The 16,481-nt window shown below is 39.6% G+C and overlaps 1 protein-coding gene and 1 long non-coding RNA gene across 3 annotated transcripts; one reads left to right on the forward strand and one right to left on the reverse strand.

Moving 5' to 3' along the window:
* Nucleotides 1-5,038: 5,038 nt before the first annotated feature.
* id2a (inhibitor of DNA binding 2a) lies at nucleotides 5,039-6,888 on the reverse strand. Of its 2 annotated transcripts, none has more exons than XM_057859971.1 (3): nucleotides 6,408-6,888; nucleotides 6,280-6,341; nucleotides 5,039-5,686 (listed from the first exon to the last, which is right to left on the reverse strand). In XM_057859971.1, exons 1-2 carry the CDS (start codon nucleotides 6,780-6,782, stop codon nucleotides 6,285-6,287), a joined length of 432 nt encoding a protein of 143 aa, XP_057715954.1. In that variant the 5' UTR covers nucleotides 6,783-6,888; the 3' UTR covers nucleotides 5,039-5,686; nucleotides 6,280-6,284. The 2 variants fall into 2 exon arrangements, with proteins under 2 accessions (XP_057715954.1, XP_057715956.1); XM_057859973.1 differs by having other exon boundaries at nucleotides 6,250-6,341.
* Nucleotides 6,889-7,476: 588 nt separating this feature from the next.
* On the forward strand, nucleotides 7,477-8,454 carry LOC130931306 (uncharacterized). The gene is made up of 3 exons (XR_009067188.1): nucleotides 7,477-7,570; nucleotides 7,669-8,183; nucleotides 8,263-8,454. It is a non-coding gene; the product is annotated as an uncharacterized LOC130931306 (long non-coding RNA).
* Nucleotides 8,455-16,481: the final 8,027 nt, after the last annotated feature.

A 16,481-nucleotide genomic window follows, 5' to 3' on the forward strand; every position in this document is an offset into this window, starting at 1 on the left:
TCAAACCATCTATAGAATACGCCATATTTTTCTGTAAATTATTGTTGGAATGGAAAGATATGACACAAAACGGATATATACATTCAACATACTGTACATAAGTACTGTATTTGTTTATTATAACGATAAATCAACAAGATGGCATTAACATTCTGTTAAAGCGATCCATGGATAGAAAGAGTTGTAGTTCTTAAAAGATAAATGTTAGTACAAGTTATAGAGATTTTATATTAAACCCCTCTTAATGTTTTCGTTTTAATAAAGTTTGTAAAATTTTCAATCAAAAAATAAACTATAAGCTCGCAATTGTTGATGTCAATAATAATTATGGTGCTGAAACCCATAAAATCAGTCGCACCCAAGCGCCAGCAGAGGGCGACAAAACAAAAAAAAAAACACAAGTAACAAGTGGAAATGACACTTTGCTGTCATTTTAATCTGTTTGAGTGAAGCATGTGCGTGAATTGGGTCAAATATTTTGACGGGATTAATTTAAAAAACTTAACGCCCGTTAACGCAATAATTTTGACAGCCCTAAGTATATATATATATATGTATATATGTATATGTATATATATGTATATATTTTTTGCCATTCCACATGTTTGTTCATAGTTTTGATGTATTCAGAGAGGATTTACAATAGTAGTGAAAATATATAAAATGCAAAAATGATGAGGTGTGTCATCAGAGTCATCAACAGGCTTCGCCCCCAGTCCCACAAACGTAAAACTCCGCCTATGGTTACAAACACTAACAATAAAATGTACATAAAGGCTGGTTACAAACTGTAGAAGTGCTGGCTGTCTTGTAACCTGTATGATTTGTTTCGAGTTTTGTCGCATTGTGCTGTAATTCAAAGTGCTTCCTAGTTGAATTGGATGCAGTGTTTTTAGCGGCCGACAGTCTTTTTCAGCCAGCGCAAAGTTTGCAATACACAGAGATATTTTTGTCATCTTTACTGGACAGAAATGTGAAGTAATGGCTGTATTTCCAGCACGCTTCATTCAAGGATAGCCATATTTAAAGGTAAGCCTGTTGCTTTTCTTCAGATTCTTTATCAGCAATGATGTTTTAAGGTAGAATAAACCACGTTTGTCATCAAAGTTATATCATAAACTTCATTACCTATTGACGTGGAACTTCGTCATTCTTTGCGTAACGCCTTATCAGAGGGGGCCGAGCTTCATTTAGTAATAACCGAAGACGGCACGCGCTCATGTCGTCATGTTTAAGTTTGGATTTTTGATGAACTACGAAAGCTGTACCGCATACATACAGGAAGGATTGTCTCAGGAGTGATTTATTTGAGGATCCAAGGGGAATATTATATTTTTCGTACCATGCATACATGATTGAAACATTTATTCGCAGGAATCGTCTTCTATCTTTACACATGGAGGCAGCTAATTTTTGTAACTGACTAGCCTCATAGTTTACTTTTTTAACCAAGAATCGAGACTGTCTTACGTCTATATCTATGAAAAAATCAGGGATTTAAGCATTTATTCACAAGAATTTTCGCCAGAAAAGCTCTGTCTACGTCAGGCGGCCGTTAGTCTCATTCGCTAAGAGAGTAGCATTGTACTTTGACATATTCACATAAAACAAATGCTAACTGCACGATTTTTTTGCTTTTAACCAAGAATCGAGACAGTTTTACGTCCATATCTATATAGAATTCGGTGATTTAAGCATTTATTCACAAGAAGTTTTGACAGAAAAGCTCTATTTACGTCAGGCGGCCACTAGCCTTGTTCGCTAACAGTATATACTGTAGTAATATTGTGCTTCAACAATATATGTAAAATAAACGCTAACTGCACGTTTGTTTGTTTTTTTTTTGGCTTATAACCAATAATCGAGACTGTTTTACGTCCATATCTATGAAGATTTCGGGGATTTAATCATTTATTCACAAGAATTTTCGCCAGAAAAGCTGTTTACGTCAGGCGGCCACTAGCCTTGTTCGCTAACAGTATATACTGTAGTGTATAATGATTATAAAGGGCTATTCTATTCTATAATAAGTAGTGATTGGATATAGGATTTATTATTAATCTATTTACATATTATTCATAGTTGATTCTGTATGTCTTCCTCAAGTATTACTTTTCTGATGTTGAAATTGAGTGATTTATTAACTGTTAAAAACTTGCAGTAGATAAAAAGAAAAAAAAAGTTGCTAATTTGGTCAAAAACCTATATGTTAAATATTGCTATTGATCTTGAAAATATAGGTGATTATCTCCGCATTTGGTGATTTTTGTGCGTCTCGTGTAAAATCTGAGACTTTTGTAGCCATTTTAAGTTGTTATACTTCCATAAAAAAATAATTAATCGGGATTTTATTAGGTAACGACTTTGAAATTTTTGATGCCGCTGCTAATGGAAACTCATATATGGCTAAGGTAGGTGCCCGTTTTGGTTTTAGGTCGGTAGCAGCTTTGGTTCTGAAAATATTTGAAGTTTTTGAAAATAGGCCCCCTACCAATCCGCCCCATTTCCTGTGTCATGTCAATAGGTTATGAAGTCTATGGGCAAACGTAATTTTTGTTTTTTCAATTAAAGCACTATAATCACTAGATATGACACGGTCGAGCCTTGTCGAAATTTATTTATCGCACACAAAGACAGTGCGGTCATTTTTCTGTCGTAGCTAGCTAACTAGTCAGCTCCATTCCCATATGTAGCCCTAATATGGTTTGGGATTGGTTGAGAAACTTACTTTATCACAAAATACTGAAGTATGTTAAACTAACCAATGACACCTTGTTGAATTAGTTGATTGTGTAGGTATTTTTCAGCGCAGCAAAGCTTGTCAGACGGAGGAGGAAGCTTCCCAGATAGCAGACCGACATTGAATAAACGTTGATTTTCCATCAAAATCATCCGTATGGTTGACATTGAAATTTTCCACGTCAAGTGACGTTGAAACAACGTTATTCTATGGTATGTCAGGCGATGGTTAGGTTAACATTATTTTATAGTTGATGAACTAATGTTGACAAACAGTTGATTTATGATTGACCGGGAAATATGATTTGAAAAGTCATTGAATTATGGATAAGCGGGCGTGTTGGTCGAAAACATAACATTGATACCGCGTTGTTCCAATATTATTAATAATCGAAACGATGTTTGTAAGGATTTCGACGTTGAAACAACATTAATTGAGGGTGCAAAAGTGACTCAACGATATAAGATCGACAGCGGAATGTTGATCCAACATCTTTTCAACGTCTGTCTGCTATCTGGGCAAGGGTGTAGGTTTGCATAGGGACGGTAGGGACATAACACTAGCAACTTTTCAGGATGCTCAAATTGTCCCCACCAACTTTTAATCAACGTTATTTGCATTATATAATGAGTTGTTAGATTGTCTTCCTATATGTTGTAAGGATAGAACAGATAGAATAGACCCTACCATTATTAAGTGAATTATTTTCATTACGTTCAGACTTACAAAGGATATTAGAAGTTTTTTTCGGCCAGCACTAGCCACTGTAAGTAATGTAAAAAGACGTCAATGTCGTGGAAGTGGGGAACACACCAGAAATTTTGCTACTGAAAGTCCGACGTGTATCAACGTTAGCATAACATTGAACTGTGTGAATTTGCTAACCTGCAAAACTTGAGCTGCTTAGAAAGAAGTGTCCTCTAGTATGTATTTTCTACTGTTAACGTTAATTAAACTGTGAGAAATGTAGTGAACCGAGGTTTATCCCTTTCTCCCCAATTTTCATTTTTATTTTATTTATGTGGTTTTAAAGCAGCCCAAAGGAGATTTCTTTCTTTCTTTTTTTTTTTTTTTTTTGTTGAGTTTGGCTGCGCTTGTGGACAAAAGCAGTAGTATCTTATCTGAAGGAAGGCTGAATTTTTGTTTATTTTTGTTTATCCCTGACTAAGGTTTTTTTTGTGTTATTTCTATTTTTATATATTATATATATTGTATATTAATTTCTCAACAATGTTTAGTGGTCTTAAGACAAATGTTTATTTTTTTGCATTCCTGGATAGTTAAGATAATATTAACAAGTTTATATTTATTGTGTATTTGAATATAACTTATGTTCAAATATTGACATATGAATTTGATAATTAAATCCAAACATTTACTCTGGAAGTTTTCAAACTGTTTCCATAGTAGTTTTTGAATGGAACAGTGTATCACCTGAACCAATACATATGAAAGTTACCATAAGTCAATACAGATCTATTTTGTATTGATTATTTAGCCTATCAATTAATTAGGTTTATATTGGTGAGAAATGTAGTCCTGACCCCCGTTTACCCATGAGCGGTGCCAGCGAGCGGGCGTTTTGGTCGAAAACACTGGATTCAGCGTTGTTCCAATATTATTAATAATCGAACTCACGATTAGGTTCTGTTAGGATTTCAACGTTGAAACAACATTAATTGAGGGTGCAAAAGTGACGTTGATTCAACCATACAAGATCGACAGCGGAATGTTGATCCAACATCTTTTCAACGTCGGATGCCATCTGGGTTAAGTTTGAAATGACTTAGTACTGAGAGTTAATGAAGTTTTCTATTGTTGTGATTTGAATTAAAAATAATTTTGAAATCTAGCCGAGATTTTATCATTTATTCATTTTTAAATTTGATATATTTTTTTATTTCTCATGTATATTTTATTAGTCAGCCTAGCTGTTTCTTCTGTCTGTATATAAATCAGGGCATATTATAAAACGTTAAAGGCATCATAGTTGAAAATGAAAACATTGATTCAACATTGCTCCAATATTATTAATAATCGAAATGACGTTTAGGTTTTGTGAAGATTCCAACATTGGAACAACATTAATCGAGGGTGCAAAAGTCATGACAAATCAACGTTGATTCAACATCATTTCAACGTCCGTCTGCTATCCGGGTTTAGTCCTATGTATTCCATACAAATTTATGACTACTATACTTGAACATTTTGAGTTTTTTAAATTTTAAAAATGACATTGCGTACACACACATCCCTACAAGAATCATCTTTTCACACCCCACAAAATGAAAGCATGCATAATTTGCTTTTCTGATTTATTTTTGTATAAAAAAGGTACAATTTACATTACTTTTATAAAAAGTTTCAGCATAAGTACAACATTAGACTTTTTTTTTTTGCAGAAACGCCTGCAACTATACAAGATAAACTCCAGAGAAGAGTTCACAAGGTGTCATTCTTTTTTTCTCAGTTTTCTTTAAACAACGTCCAGTCCTTCATGTGCCAACAATCCTGACAAGACAAGACTAAACTTTTGTCATTTTTTTTGTACAGTAAATAACCAAGTTCTCACCTCCGCAAAAAAAGCGAAGATTTCAACAAAGGGCGAATAGGACGAGGAACGGGGGGAAATAATAATAATCATCCTCATGACAATATCTCATGTTTCCTCCCATAACTGGGAATATAACACGCCTTCCATTTCCAGAAAGGACTTACAAATAATATTACAAAAAAAAAAAAATCTTAAGTTAAATAATAATAATGCAAAAAAAGCACATCACATCGTAAAGATTGTCCCATAGTAAGTACAAAGTCTCTCATGATGGAGGGAGGAAAATAATCCTGCAGGCCTGGAAGAGGACAAAGATTGTTGGATGGATTTTTTTGTAATTTTTCCCCAGGTCCTGTGAGATTTTTTTTTTTAAACTTGTCTTGACCAAACACCTGCAAAAGATTGAAAAGAGAGAGAAAAGGCGTGTTTAGAAAAAGGCAAACAGGGCAGAGCGAGAGATCCGGACAGACTGGCGCCAGGGAGGAAGCCGCACACTTTTTTAACATTTAACCAAACACTAAGCAAACCCTGCGCTCCAGATGTACACACACGTACACACTCACACAAGTTTAGCCTCCAATCTGGGGAAGAATCATCGTAATTGCCGCTCAGCTGGCGCCTACCCACTTCTTGTACCAATTATGTGCAGACATGGTAGTAGCGAGCAATCCAAAACAGCCATTATTTTCCTCTCTTTACAGATGCCCTTCATTATACATACGAGTGGCTATATTACAGCCTTCGCAACTGCCTACTTTATTAAGCCATCAGCAGCTTGACAATGTGCATAAATATTGCAGTGTTTAAAATGCTGGTATGTATTTTTTTCTTTTATAATAAAGTAAGCATATGGTACGGTTGGGATCCTCGCTGACAGGATGCGCAAGCATATTGAGAAGCGATCGGACAAATGTTGTTGGTCGATTAGGTTGTAAGGAGGGAAAAAAATGCCTACTTGGCCGGCATGCGTGAGCAGACTACTCACCGCCTTTAGCGATGCAGAGTCCGGCTGTCATCTGTCGTCAGCTCGGATGGCAACTCGGGAGACTGCAACACAAACAAACACCAAATGTTAAATGTTCTTCCCGATCCGAGTCGCTTTCTCCTCCTTACCTGTAGCGAGAGGATGCTGATGTCCGTGTTGAGGGTGGTCAGCGGGGTCCTGGATGATGCAGCCGGAGGAGGAGCCCCCTGGCCCGGCCGCGCGGGGTGATGCAGAGTCGTCCCGAGCGCGACGTTGGAGTCGAGCGCGATTTGCAGGTCCAGGATGTAATCGATGACGTGCTGCAAGATTTCCATCTTGCTCACGTTCTTATTCTGCGGGATGCTGGGCACTAGCTCCTTCAGCTTGGAGTAGCAGTCGTTCATGTTGTAGAGCAGGCTCAGCGGGTCGTCCACCGGGGTCTTGCTCCGCGAGAGACCCAGCGAGTGTTCCGACAAGGCGGCGGTATTTTTCCGGAAAGACCGAACGGGGCTTATTGCTTTCATTGTTTTTTTTTCTTCTAAAGTATAAATAGTATCGCGCGAGTTTTTCCTCTTGTTTAAAGTCCAATGTGGTCAGGCGACGGACGTTCCGACTGGATTAAGACAGCGGCAGTGTGGTTTATATAGGCGGCAGGTCAACAGAGAGAGGGAGGCGGGACCAAAGCGCCGATTGGCTGGAGTCGCCTCGCCGTTTCGAGGACGCTCGTTATCCTATTGGCTATCTGCGCGGCACTCCCTCCTCTCTTCCGCTTCGTTACCGGTGGCAACGCCAGCGGGGAGGCGGGGCCTCAGAGGGCAACCTCGGCAGCTCTGGTGGGCAATTTGGAAAATTAAGCTCTTACCTGTTTGTGATCAAGAGAATTAATCCTGCACAAGGCTCGCAATCGACTTTGACAAGGTGTGGCTAATAACTGCACCAAGACAAAGTGCGTTTTATTCCTTCTGACAAGCTTTTTCTCTATAGTGAAACAACGACTCTTTTTACTATAAAACGTTTTTGCAAACATATTCGGAAAGTTCCTATGCGCATAAATTCTTATTAACGGACGTTTCAGTGCAGAATACAACACGTAGAAAATGTATTCTTCTTTTAAAACGCGCATTAATACAAGTGCGCATGTGTTGACTTCTATGACGCGCGTGTGTTTTTGAAAGTATGCAAAAATTGTAATAATAAAAACGTATTAATATGTTTCAGTTTAAGACCCAAACCAGACCTGGCGCGTCTGATTGATCCACGCAAGTCCGGACAGGTGTGAACTTTCTGTGAGGACATGCAAGACGCAACTCAGGTCAGACCCGTTAAAAAGCAAACACTCAGCCAAGGGAAAAAAAAAATACTTTAAAAAATTCTTATAATAATAATAATAGATTTTATTTTTGCGTCTAGAAAAACTCTTCTAAATCGAATACATCATTTCCAACGGTTTGCACGGAAACTATCGACAGCGATGGAGCATAAGCACTCGACGACCACTTTATTAGGTACACCTGCACCATCCAGTCAGCTCGGCGGCACTGAAAATGCGTTGAACTTGTACCTTGCTGCATGCACAATAACATCGAAACGCCAATAAAAAATGAATTTCCATTTCCCTATTACATAAATACGAGCAAAAGATTTCATAGAAAGAGGCAGAAAATATCAGTCTATCACATGACTGATCTGCTGCAAGTCATCTTTCTAATGTTGCGCATACGCACGCCAATTTCACCAAATGAAGTGGAACAAATAGTGTAAAAGGGGTCCTTGGTGAACAACGGAGATCCGTTACTTCTGTTAACCTGAGCGCGTACGTAAATCGGATAGAATCCTAATCTATATTAGTCACAAATGGAGTGAATTGTTCGAAATGTTTTACGTGGACGTAAACCGTGGACCACCTGCGTGGAGACAACCCGAAGGTGAGAGACTGGCACAAGAGCATCCTCATCATCATCATCATCATCGGGAGCTTCTCCCCTCTCTCTCTCTTTCTCGCAGACTCTCTGGCGCCGCCACCGTGACGTCACTGGATTCACAACAAGACCCCTCGAGGCGCCGCTCAGGCGGTTGCCACGGCAACCACGGGTGTCCTTCTCAGCTGATCGACCCGAGGTCCGAGCACACACACGCCCGCGCGCGCATACCCCCCTCCACACACACACACACATACATAACGCGGAGCAGTGATGTGATGGAATGTTATGTTTGCTTCTCTAGTTTCTTCTCTCACTCTCTTATAAAGGAAGAAAACAATACAATGTGTCGAAAGTCCACTTCCACTATTGAAAGTGCTAAGTAAACAAGTACAGCACAGTACACATTGAAGTACACGTACAAATCACAATGTTATGCACACTTGCTCAATGCACCTGCATAAGATTTGAATCGATAGATCAAGTCTGACTTTACAATATCGGTAATGTGTATTGTTTTAAAAAGATCCATATTATTGCGGTCGCCATTTTGAATAGAGTTAGTTATTTTAAAATATTAAGGCAGACTAAGAATAAAAAGCATAATTGATATATAGTGCTGGCCAAAAGTATTGGCACCCCTGCAATTCTGTCAGATAATAATCAATTTCTGAAAATGATTGCAATCACAAATGCTTTGGTATAGTAATATCTTCATTTATTTTGCTTGCAATGAAAAAACACAAAAGAGAATGAAAAAAAAAAAATAAAATTAAATCATTATCATTATACACAAAACTCCAAAAATGGGCCGGACAAAAGTACAGACACCCTACAGTGGCGCAACTACACGTTGAGCAGCAAAAGCGCTGCATATGAGCCGACAGGGGGCGCTGTCACGAGGATAGGATGGATACCGGAGCGGTTGTTGGCATAAGCGGATTTTAAGGAGGGGGCAAAATTAACTTACAAGAATATTTATAATAATAAGTTGAAAATTAGCATTTTTTTTGTTTCCCATCGTTCTTGAGGGGAATTCTAAATCAGGCTGCTTAGGACAGCTAAACTTTTCGCCAAGATCGTCATTCATCGAATATGGTATGCCCGCCGGTGTCGTGCCAATGTAGTTACCCCAGTCAAAATTTTTATCCCCTGGACAGAGCCGTATGGAGGTAAATTTGTGTCTTTATTATTCAATCAAAAAAAAAAAGTTCCTTCAATCAAAATATATATTTTCAACCCAAAAAAATGCCGCTTCAATCAAAAAAAAAAAAAAAAAAAAAAGCATGTGAAAGCTATTTTTCTTTGCCTTTTTTTTTGTTGATTGAAGCAACTTTTTTGATCGAAATAATGATTTTTTGGGGGGCACATTTTATTATTCAATCAAAAAATAAGTTGCTTCAAAAAAAATATCGATTTTCAAACAGAAAATCAATCAATAAAAGAAAAATTTCAATCATCGAAAAAGTTTTTGAATGCCAAAAAATATTTGAGATTGAAAAATTTGCATTTGAACACTTAATTTTTATTTGAAAAGTTTACTTTGATTGAAGCAATCCTTTTTGTGTTTAGGCCATATTATGATTAGGACATTTGTGTCTAAATCATTCAATCCCCCCCAAAAAGTTGCTTCAATCAAAAACAAACAAACAAAAAAAATTCAATCAAAGAAAAAAAAAAATTATTTATTTATTTTGAAGATTATATGCAAAGCAAATGACCGTCTAAGGTGCTCGAAAAATAGTTTTTGACCCATTATAAAAATATTTTTTTGTTCATTTCATTCATTTTAGTTGTTGCTTTACAACTTTAATATTTATAGGAAAGTCAATTACATGCAGTAACACTTTTAGGCCACCAAGGGGGGGGGCATGCCCCCCTGGCCCCCCCTTAAAATCCGCTTATGGTCCAAAGCAGCCTGATTTAGAATTCCCCTAAAAGATGATGGCAAACAACAAAACGCTTATTTTCAACATATTATAATCATTATTCTTGGAAGTTTATTTTATTGCTGAAACTGCATTTCTGATTCATCAACATGTTGTGCCCCCCTGCCCCAAAAGTCAAACTCCGCCTATGGTTGTTACAGCTTCCAAGTGGACATCTACAAGTTAGGCCGTTTTTTGTTGTTGTTGTTTTTTTTCGTTTTAGATCATTTTAAATAAATGTGTTCCATCCTAGCTGGAAATATTGACTACGTTAATGTATTCTTTTCGTCAACGCATTGCTAAATCTGCAAGTCGTTCCTGTTTGATGTTAAACCATGCACTTTCTAGGCCTGACCTAAAGCATGTTTTTCTCTTTGTGTGCCTAACTTCAGCTCTGCTGTGGTCTAGATGGGAGTCCTTTCTCTCTTGTAGAGTGAGTAGCACTGAGAGAGATAAGGTGGCCAGATTGGTCGGTGACAAAGACATCTCCATGGTTGACGAAAGCGAGGCCGGTCACGTCAACTCAAACATTTAGCTTAGCGTGGTACGCTATATTGAATTATTTAGTAAATAGCGGCGATGTCCCTTGATTGAGCGACTTAAACAGTAACTTGCTTGTTCTGGTGGTAATTTATGCCCTTCCTCTTGTTTCATTCCCACAATGCCGTTGGTCAGCTTCCTCTATTCCGAGGGGAATTGAGACCTGAAATGAGGTTATGAGAAATCCTCTATGGTCAAAAGTCTAACGGCTTTGGGCGGCTCTTGAGAGTGTGTGAGATCGTCCTCTTGAGCTTCGACATCTAGTCCCGAAACGAATCGTGTCTCGGTTATTGTCCTGGCGGCACCTGCTTCAATGCGCTTAAATATTGATGGGCCAGCCTGGTCAACCTTTGTATATGTTGGCGTGGGTGCTAGCTTTACTGCTCAGTGTTGCTGACTTTGCAGAAAAAGGATGTTTCAAGATGTGAAGTTGTTTTGTATTTCTTTAGTTTCTGGCAATGTGGTGGGCTGAAACATTGCTTACCAACCAGTGTGCTATGGCGCCTAGTGTTGCCAACTCCGCTAGTAAGGAAAATAGCTATTGGCAGTCCTAAAAGTTACTAGGGTTGTTCCGATCATGTTTTTTTGCTCCCGATCATTTTAGTTTGAGTATCAGCCGATCCCGATATTTCCCGATCCGTTTGTTTTTTTTTGCTCCCGATTCAATTCCAATCATTCCCGATAATTTTTCCCGATCATATACATTTTGACAATGCATTAAGAAAAAAATGAATAAAACTCGGACGAATATGAAAGACTTGTGACTTTGTATATTGTGACTAAATATTGCCATCTAGTGTATTTGTTGAGCTTTCAGTAAATGATACTGTAGCCATGCCTAAATGCATGATAGGAAGTGCAACCAAGACTGTGCGTAGTGCTACCAATTGCTTTCTAAGTTCCTGGAGAAGTTGGGAAATAACATAAGGTGTTAAGAAAAACATCAATTACTACCTTACTTCCCCACATTGCTTCCTATGACATTGCTTATCGAAGGGGGAGGGATTGTAAGGCTTTAGCCAATTAAAAAAAGGATCCAAAGGCTGCCAAAATTCACTCTACTCATTTTATGCTGCCTTTTAGCTCTCTGTATAGGTAAAACGGCGCCATTACAGATTGAACGCGGCAACGCGTGTGTGGGTCGTGCAGCGCATGCATTAATTGCGTTACATGATACATTTTTAAAAAATTAATTACCGCCGTTATAGGGATAAATTTGATAACCGTACCTTAAGCCTAAACTAAAGACTCTGGATGAGTGTGACATATTATGTCTGTAACGTTAAATACAATTAGAAAACGATTTAATTAAAAAAAACATATATTTTAAAAAAAGGCATGTCCGATATTTTTTTGCCGATTCCGATACTTTGAAAATGACATGATCGGACCCGCTCGATTGGGATGACATCTCTACTAGTCACCATCATTTGCATTATTGGCAGTTTGCATGTAATTGTAATGGACGGTGTAAGGAGTGTGGAATAATGTCCCGATGTGCTGCAGGCTTTTGGTACTACACCAGGGAGAGCGGTGTGAGCCTTTTTGGCTTTCCAAAAGATTCTGTGCACCGCGAAGGATGGGCAAAACAAGTCCGACAACAGAGAGACAATTGGATGTACGAGGAAGTGCGTAAGCTACGTGTTTTATATTATGTCAAATACTGGAATCATGGCACATGTTTATCTCATTCACTCCCAGTCGTTTTCACCGGAGCAAGGCCCTTCGCTCCCGGCCATTTTACTGGATTTTGACTGATTTTGCAAGGCCCACAGAAAATTCTGCCCTATTGCTATATAAACATGGAACCCACCAAAAGAACGATTAGACTCTCATCTTTCAGCAGGAAAAGAGTTAGTTCGTATCTTTTTCCATTCTTTAGAAATCAGCATTAGAAAATAGCTTAGTTTGAGCAATTTTCCAATTTCTGATGAAAAAACAGAAATTGAGCTTTTTGTAAACGCATACTTTTCAAACATAACTTTTACTTTAACACAGCTACTTTTTGCTTAGGTTACATCCCAAACATCTGAATAATGTTTTCCTTTTACAAAATAACAAACAACAATACAAATAGAGCTTTTGATAGCAAAGTATCAATTTATTTACACATAACTAAACTATTGAACTGAGAGATGACGCTGTTATGGCCGCAACAGCCTGGGTAAACATTCTGTCTCTTAAAGATGGATTTTTTTGAGTCTTTCTTTTGTGGTGACCACTGCGTTGTGTCAGAGTTTGCCTGGGGAACTGGTGTTTTGAGGGGGGGACTGGTTTGGCGGCGTTTTCGTGTGGGACACTGGAGGGTGAGGGGGACGCGATGGGCTGAGCACGGAGGCGTGGGCTGTGCTCGGCGAGCAGCACAGACGCAACGGCATCGTCCGCTGCACTGGTGGCCCCGGTCGTTCTGCTCGGTCGTCCAGCGCCTGGGATCCCGGGCGTCCCCCCAGTTGTTCTGCTCGGTCGTCCGCCGCCTGGCATCCTGGAAGTCCATTCGGTCATCTTCCGCCGACGCCACGGCCGTTCGTTCCGTTGAATTGGGTTGCGGGTCTTACCAAATGTGCTACTGCCCTCCAGTGGCCAGTTTTATTGATTTAAAATGGATTTTCAGCACTATGCTTTGGAGCTAAGTTAAATCAGAACCCAGAGATGTCTTTTGTGAAAAAAAAAATGTAAAAGACGTATAAATATGTCTTTGGGACACTGAAACGATTATAAATAGAATGTATTTATACTTTTTGGGGAGCAAATGAGTTAAGCTCTACGGTAATTGTCAGTGAGCCCAGGGCTCTCTACAGGATGTCAGGCCCTCAGACCATCCTCATGGAGCCCATTTCTGATTGTTTGGTGAGAAACATTCACATCAGTGGCCTGCTGGAGGTCACTTTTTAGGGCTCTGGCAGTGTTCATTCTATTCCTCCCTGAACAAAGGAGTGGATACTAGAGATGTCGCCGATCAATCGGATCCGATCCCGTCATTTTCAAATTATCGGAATCGGCAAAAAAAATATTGGACATGCCTTTTTTTAATATATATATATATATATATATATATATATATATATATACGAATTAAATCGTTTTCTATTTGTATTTACTGTTACAAACATAATATATCACACTCATCCAGAGTCTTTCGTTTAGGCTTAAGGTAGGGTTATCAAACTTATCCCAATAACGGCGGTAATTAATTTTTTAAAAAAATGTATCACGTTAAAATATTTAACGCAATTAATGCATGCGCTGCACGACCCCACGCATTGTCGCGCTCAATCTGTAATGGCGCCGTTTTACCTATATAGAGAGATAAAAGGCAGTGTAAAATGAGTACAGTGAATTTTGGCAGCCTTTGGAGCCTTTTTTTAATTGGCTAAAGCCTTACAATCTCTCTCCCTACGATTAGAAATATCATGGGAAGCAATGTGGGGAAGCAAGGTAGCAAATGATCTTTTTCTCAACACCTTATATTATTTCCCAACGCAGAGAAGATTCAATTCAATTCAATTTTATTTGTATAGCCCTAAATCACAACAACAATGCTCAAAGGGCTTTACAGAAATGAAGCAACAAAAATGAATAGATACAGTTCAAGTCCTGGGTATCCCCTATCCTTAAGACCCTCCATGCCGGCAAGGAAAAATTCCAAAAACTCCAGAGTCAATTGGGAGAAAAATGAGAAACCTCGGGGAGTGCCACAGTCAGGAGAGATCCACTCCCAGGACGGATAGACAGGAACCCCAGAACTGCTAGTGGGAATTAGCAGGCGAAGTTACAGTCCGTAAAAATACAGAGGAATCAAGGAGCAAGAAGAGGTCCATCTAGCCAGATGAGACGGGGGAAGCAGCGAGGACGTCTATCCAGCCAGTGGTCCGGACAGTCAGGAGGCTGCAGCTGAAAAATAGCCCCTCCCCAGAGGGGAGGGGGGGAAGGGGACACCGGGTGACTAGTGATGAAGAGACTAGACAACTAGATATTAACATTGGAAAATAGAAATAAAGTAAGACAAGTGGTAGGTAGAGTAAGAAAAGGAGATAGAACTCAGCGGCTGTACTTCCCCCAGCATTATAGCTTCTAGTGCAGCTTAGACTAAACTGTGAGTTTACTCCGACTTCAACTAGCCTAACCATAAGCTTTGTCGAATAGGAACGTTTTTAATTTAATCTTAAATGTGCAGACTGTCTCGGCTTCTTTAATACTAGCTGGAAGCTGATTCCATAAAACGGGCTTGGTGGCTAAAGGCTCTAGCTCCGACAGTACTTTTAGAAACCCTGGGAACTACCAGTAGACCTGCATTCTGAGATCGGAGTGTTCTGTTGGGGCGGTATGGAACCAGAGCATCGGTGAGATAAGATGGCCCCAACCCATTAATGGTCTTAAATGTAAGAAGGAGTATTTTAAATTTAATTCTAAACTCGACTGGAAGCCAGTGAAGTGCCTGGAGCACAGGGGTGATGTGCTCTCTTCTATTAGTTCCTGTTAAAAGTCTTGCTGCTGCGTTTTGGACTAGCTGAAGACCTTTTAGAGAACTTTTAGGACAAGCTGCAAGTAGGGAGTTACAGTAATCCAATCTCGATGTAACGAACGCGTGAATTAATTTTTCTGCATCGCTTTTAGATAAAATATTTCTAATTTTGGCGATGTTGCGCAGGTGAAAGAAAGCCGTTCTGCAGGTTTGTTTAATGTGTGCTTTAAATGATAAGTCAGGGTCAAATAAAACTCCTAGGTTTTTAACTGTGGTGCTGGAGGCTACACTTACATTGTCCAGAGTGACTATCTGTGTCATATTTGTGTGTGTTCTCAGTTCTTTTTTCTTTATGCAGCACCTGATTGAGCCAGATTGGCGGGGTAACACGACACACCTGTGCTTGATTAGGAAAGCTCAGTATTTAAGGAAGCCTGTCACCATCTGCAAGTGTCGGACTATTGCTTGCTATTTGCCTTGCTTACCGCCTGTGTGTTCATCGTCATCCTTCGAGTTTCCCGACGTTCTACGGTCGTATTCTGGTTTGGTTAGCTTTACTTTAGTGCTCTTTTGGACTTTGTAGTTAGACTCTTGTACTCTGTTATATTCATGCATTTTAGCGTGCTCTCTTAGTTGTACTTGTTAAACTCGCGTTTGTTAGCGTGCCCTTAGTTGTACTTGTTAAACTCGCGTTTGTTAGCGTGCTTCCTTTGTTGTACTTGTTAAACTCGCGTTTGTTAGCGTGCTCCTTTTGTTGTACTTATTAAATACAAACATTTACTCTACTGATCTCCTGGTCTGTGTTTTGGATCCACATTAACGGCTTGCCGTTCCTAACAGAATAGTCCGACCATGGATCCCACAGACTCGGAGAGTATTCGCCATGCACTTGCCGGTCATGGCCATACGATCAGTAAGCATGAACAATTATTAAATGAACTTGTGAACGTGACCACCGCATTAACCACTAGAATAGAAAATATGGCCCCACCTGCACGGACCGGTGGTGTAGGTAACGCTGCCGCGGCGCCCGATCACTCCACCCCGTCTCCGGTTGTTCCACCGGCTTCTTTTCGGGAGCCGGTGTTGCCACACCCCCATCGTTATGAGGGAAAACCTGGCGCTTGCCAACAATTTTTGCACCAGTGCTCTCTTGTATTTGATCAACAGCCATATACGTTTGCAAGTGACAGGTCCCGTGTAGCGTATACTATGAGTCTCCTCGCCGGTAAAGCGGCCACTTGGGCAATGGCGGTGAGCAACGCTAATCCCGCGATCCGTCAATCGTTCGAGATTTTTAAAACTGAGTTTGTGAGGGTTTTTGATCACCCGGTTAGGGGCAGGGAGGCAGGCAGCCGCCTGCTGGATTTTTTT

This window comes from Corythoichthys intestinalis, chromosome 15 (genome assembly GCF_030265065.1).
Source record: "Corythoichthys intestinalis isolate RoL2023-P3 chromosome 15, ASM3026506v1, whole genome shotgun sequence".
NCBI lineage: Eukaryota > Metazoa > Chordata > Actinopteri > Syngnathiformes > Syngnathidae > Corythoichthys > Corythoichthys intestinalis.

Bases quoted from the DNA above. Each gene is read 5' to 3' on its own strand.
- id2a (XM_057859971.1), bottom strand. From the start codon at position 6,782: ATGAAAGCAATAAGCCCCGTTCGGTCTTTCCGGAAAAATACCGCCGCC. The intron at 6,342-6,407 runs GTAAGGAGGAGA...TTTGTGTTGCAG, and splicing joins TCAGCATCCTCTCGCTACAG to TCTCCCGAGTTGCCATCCGA.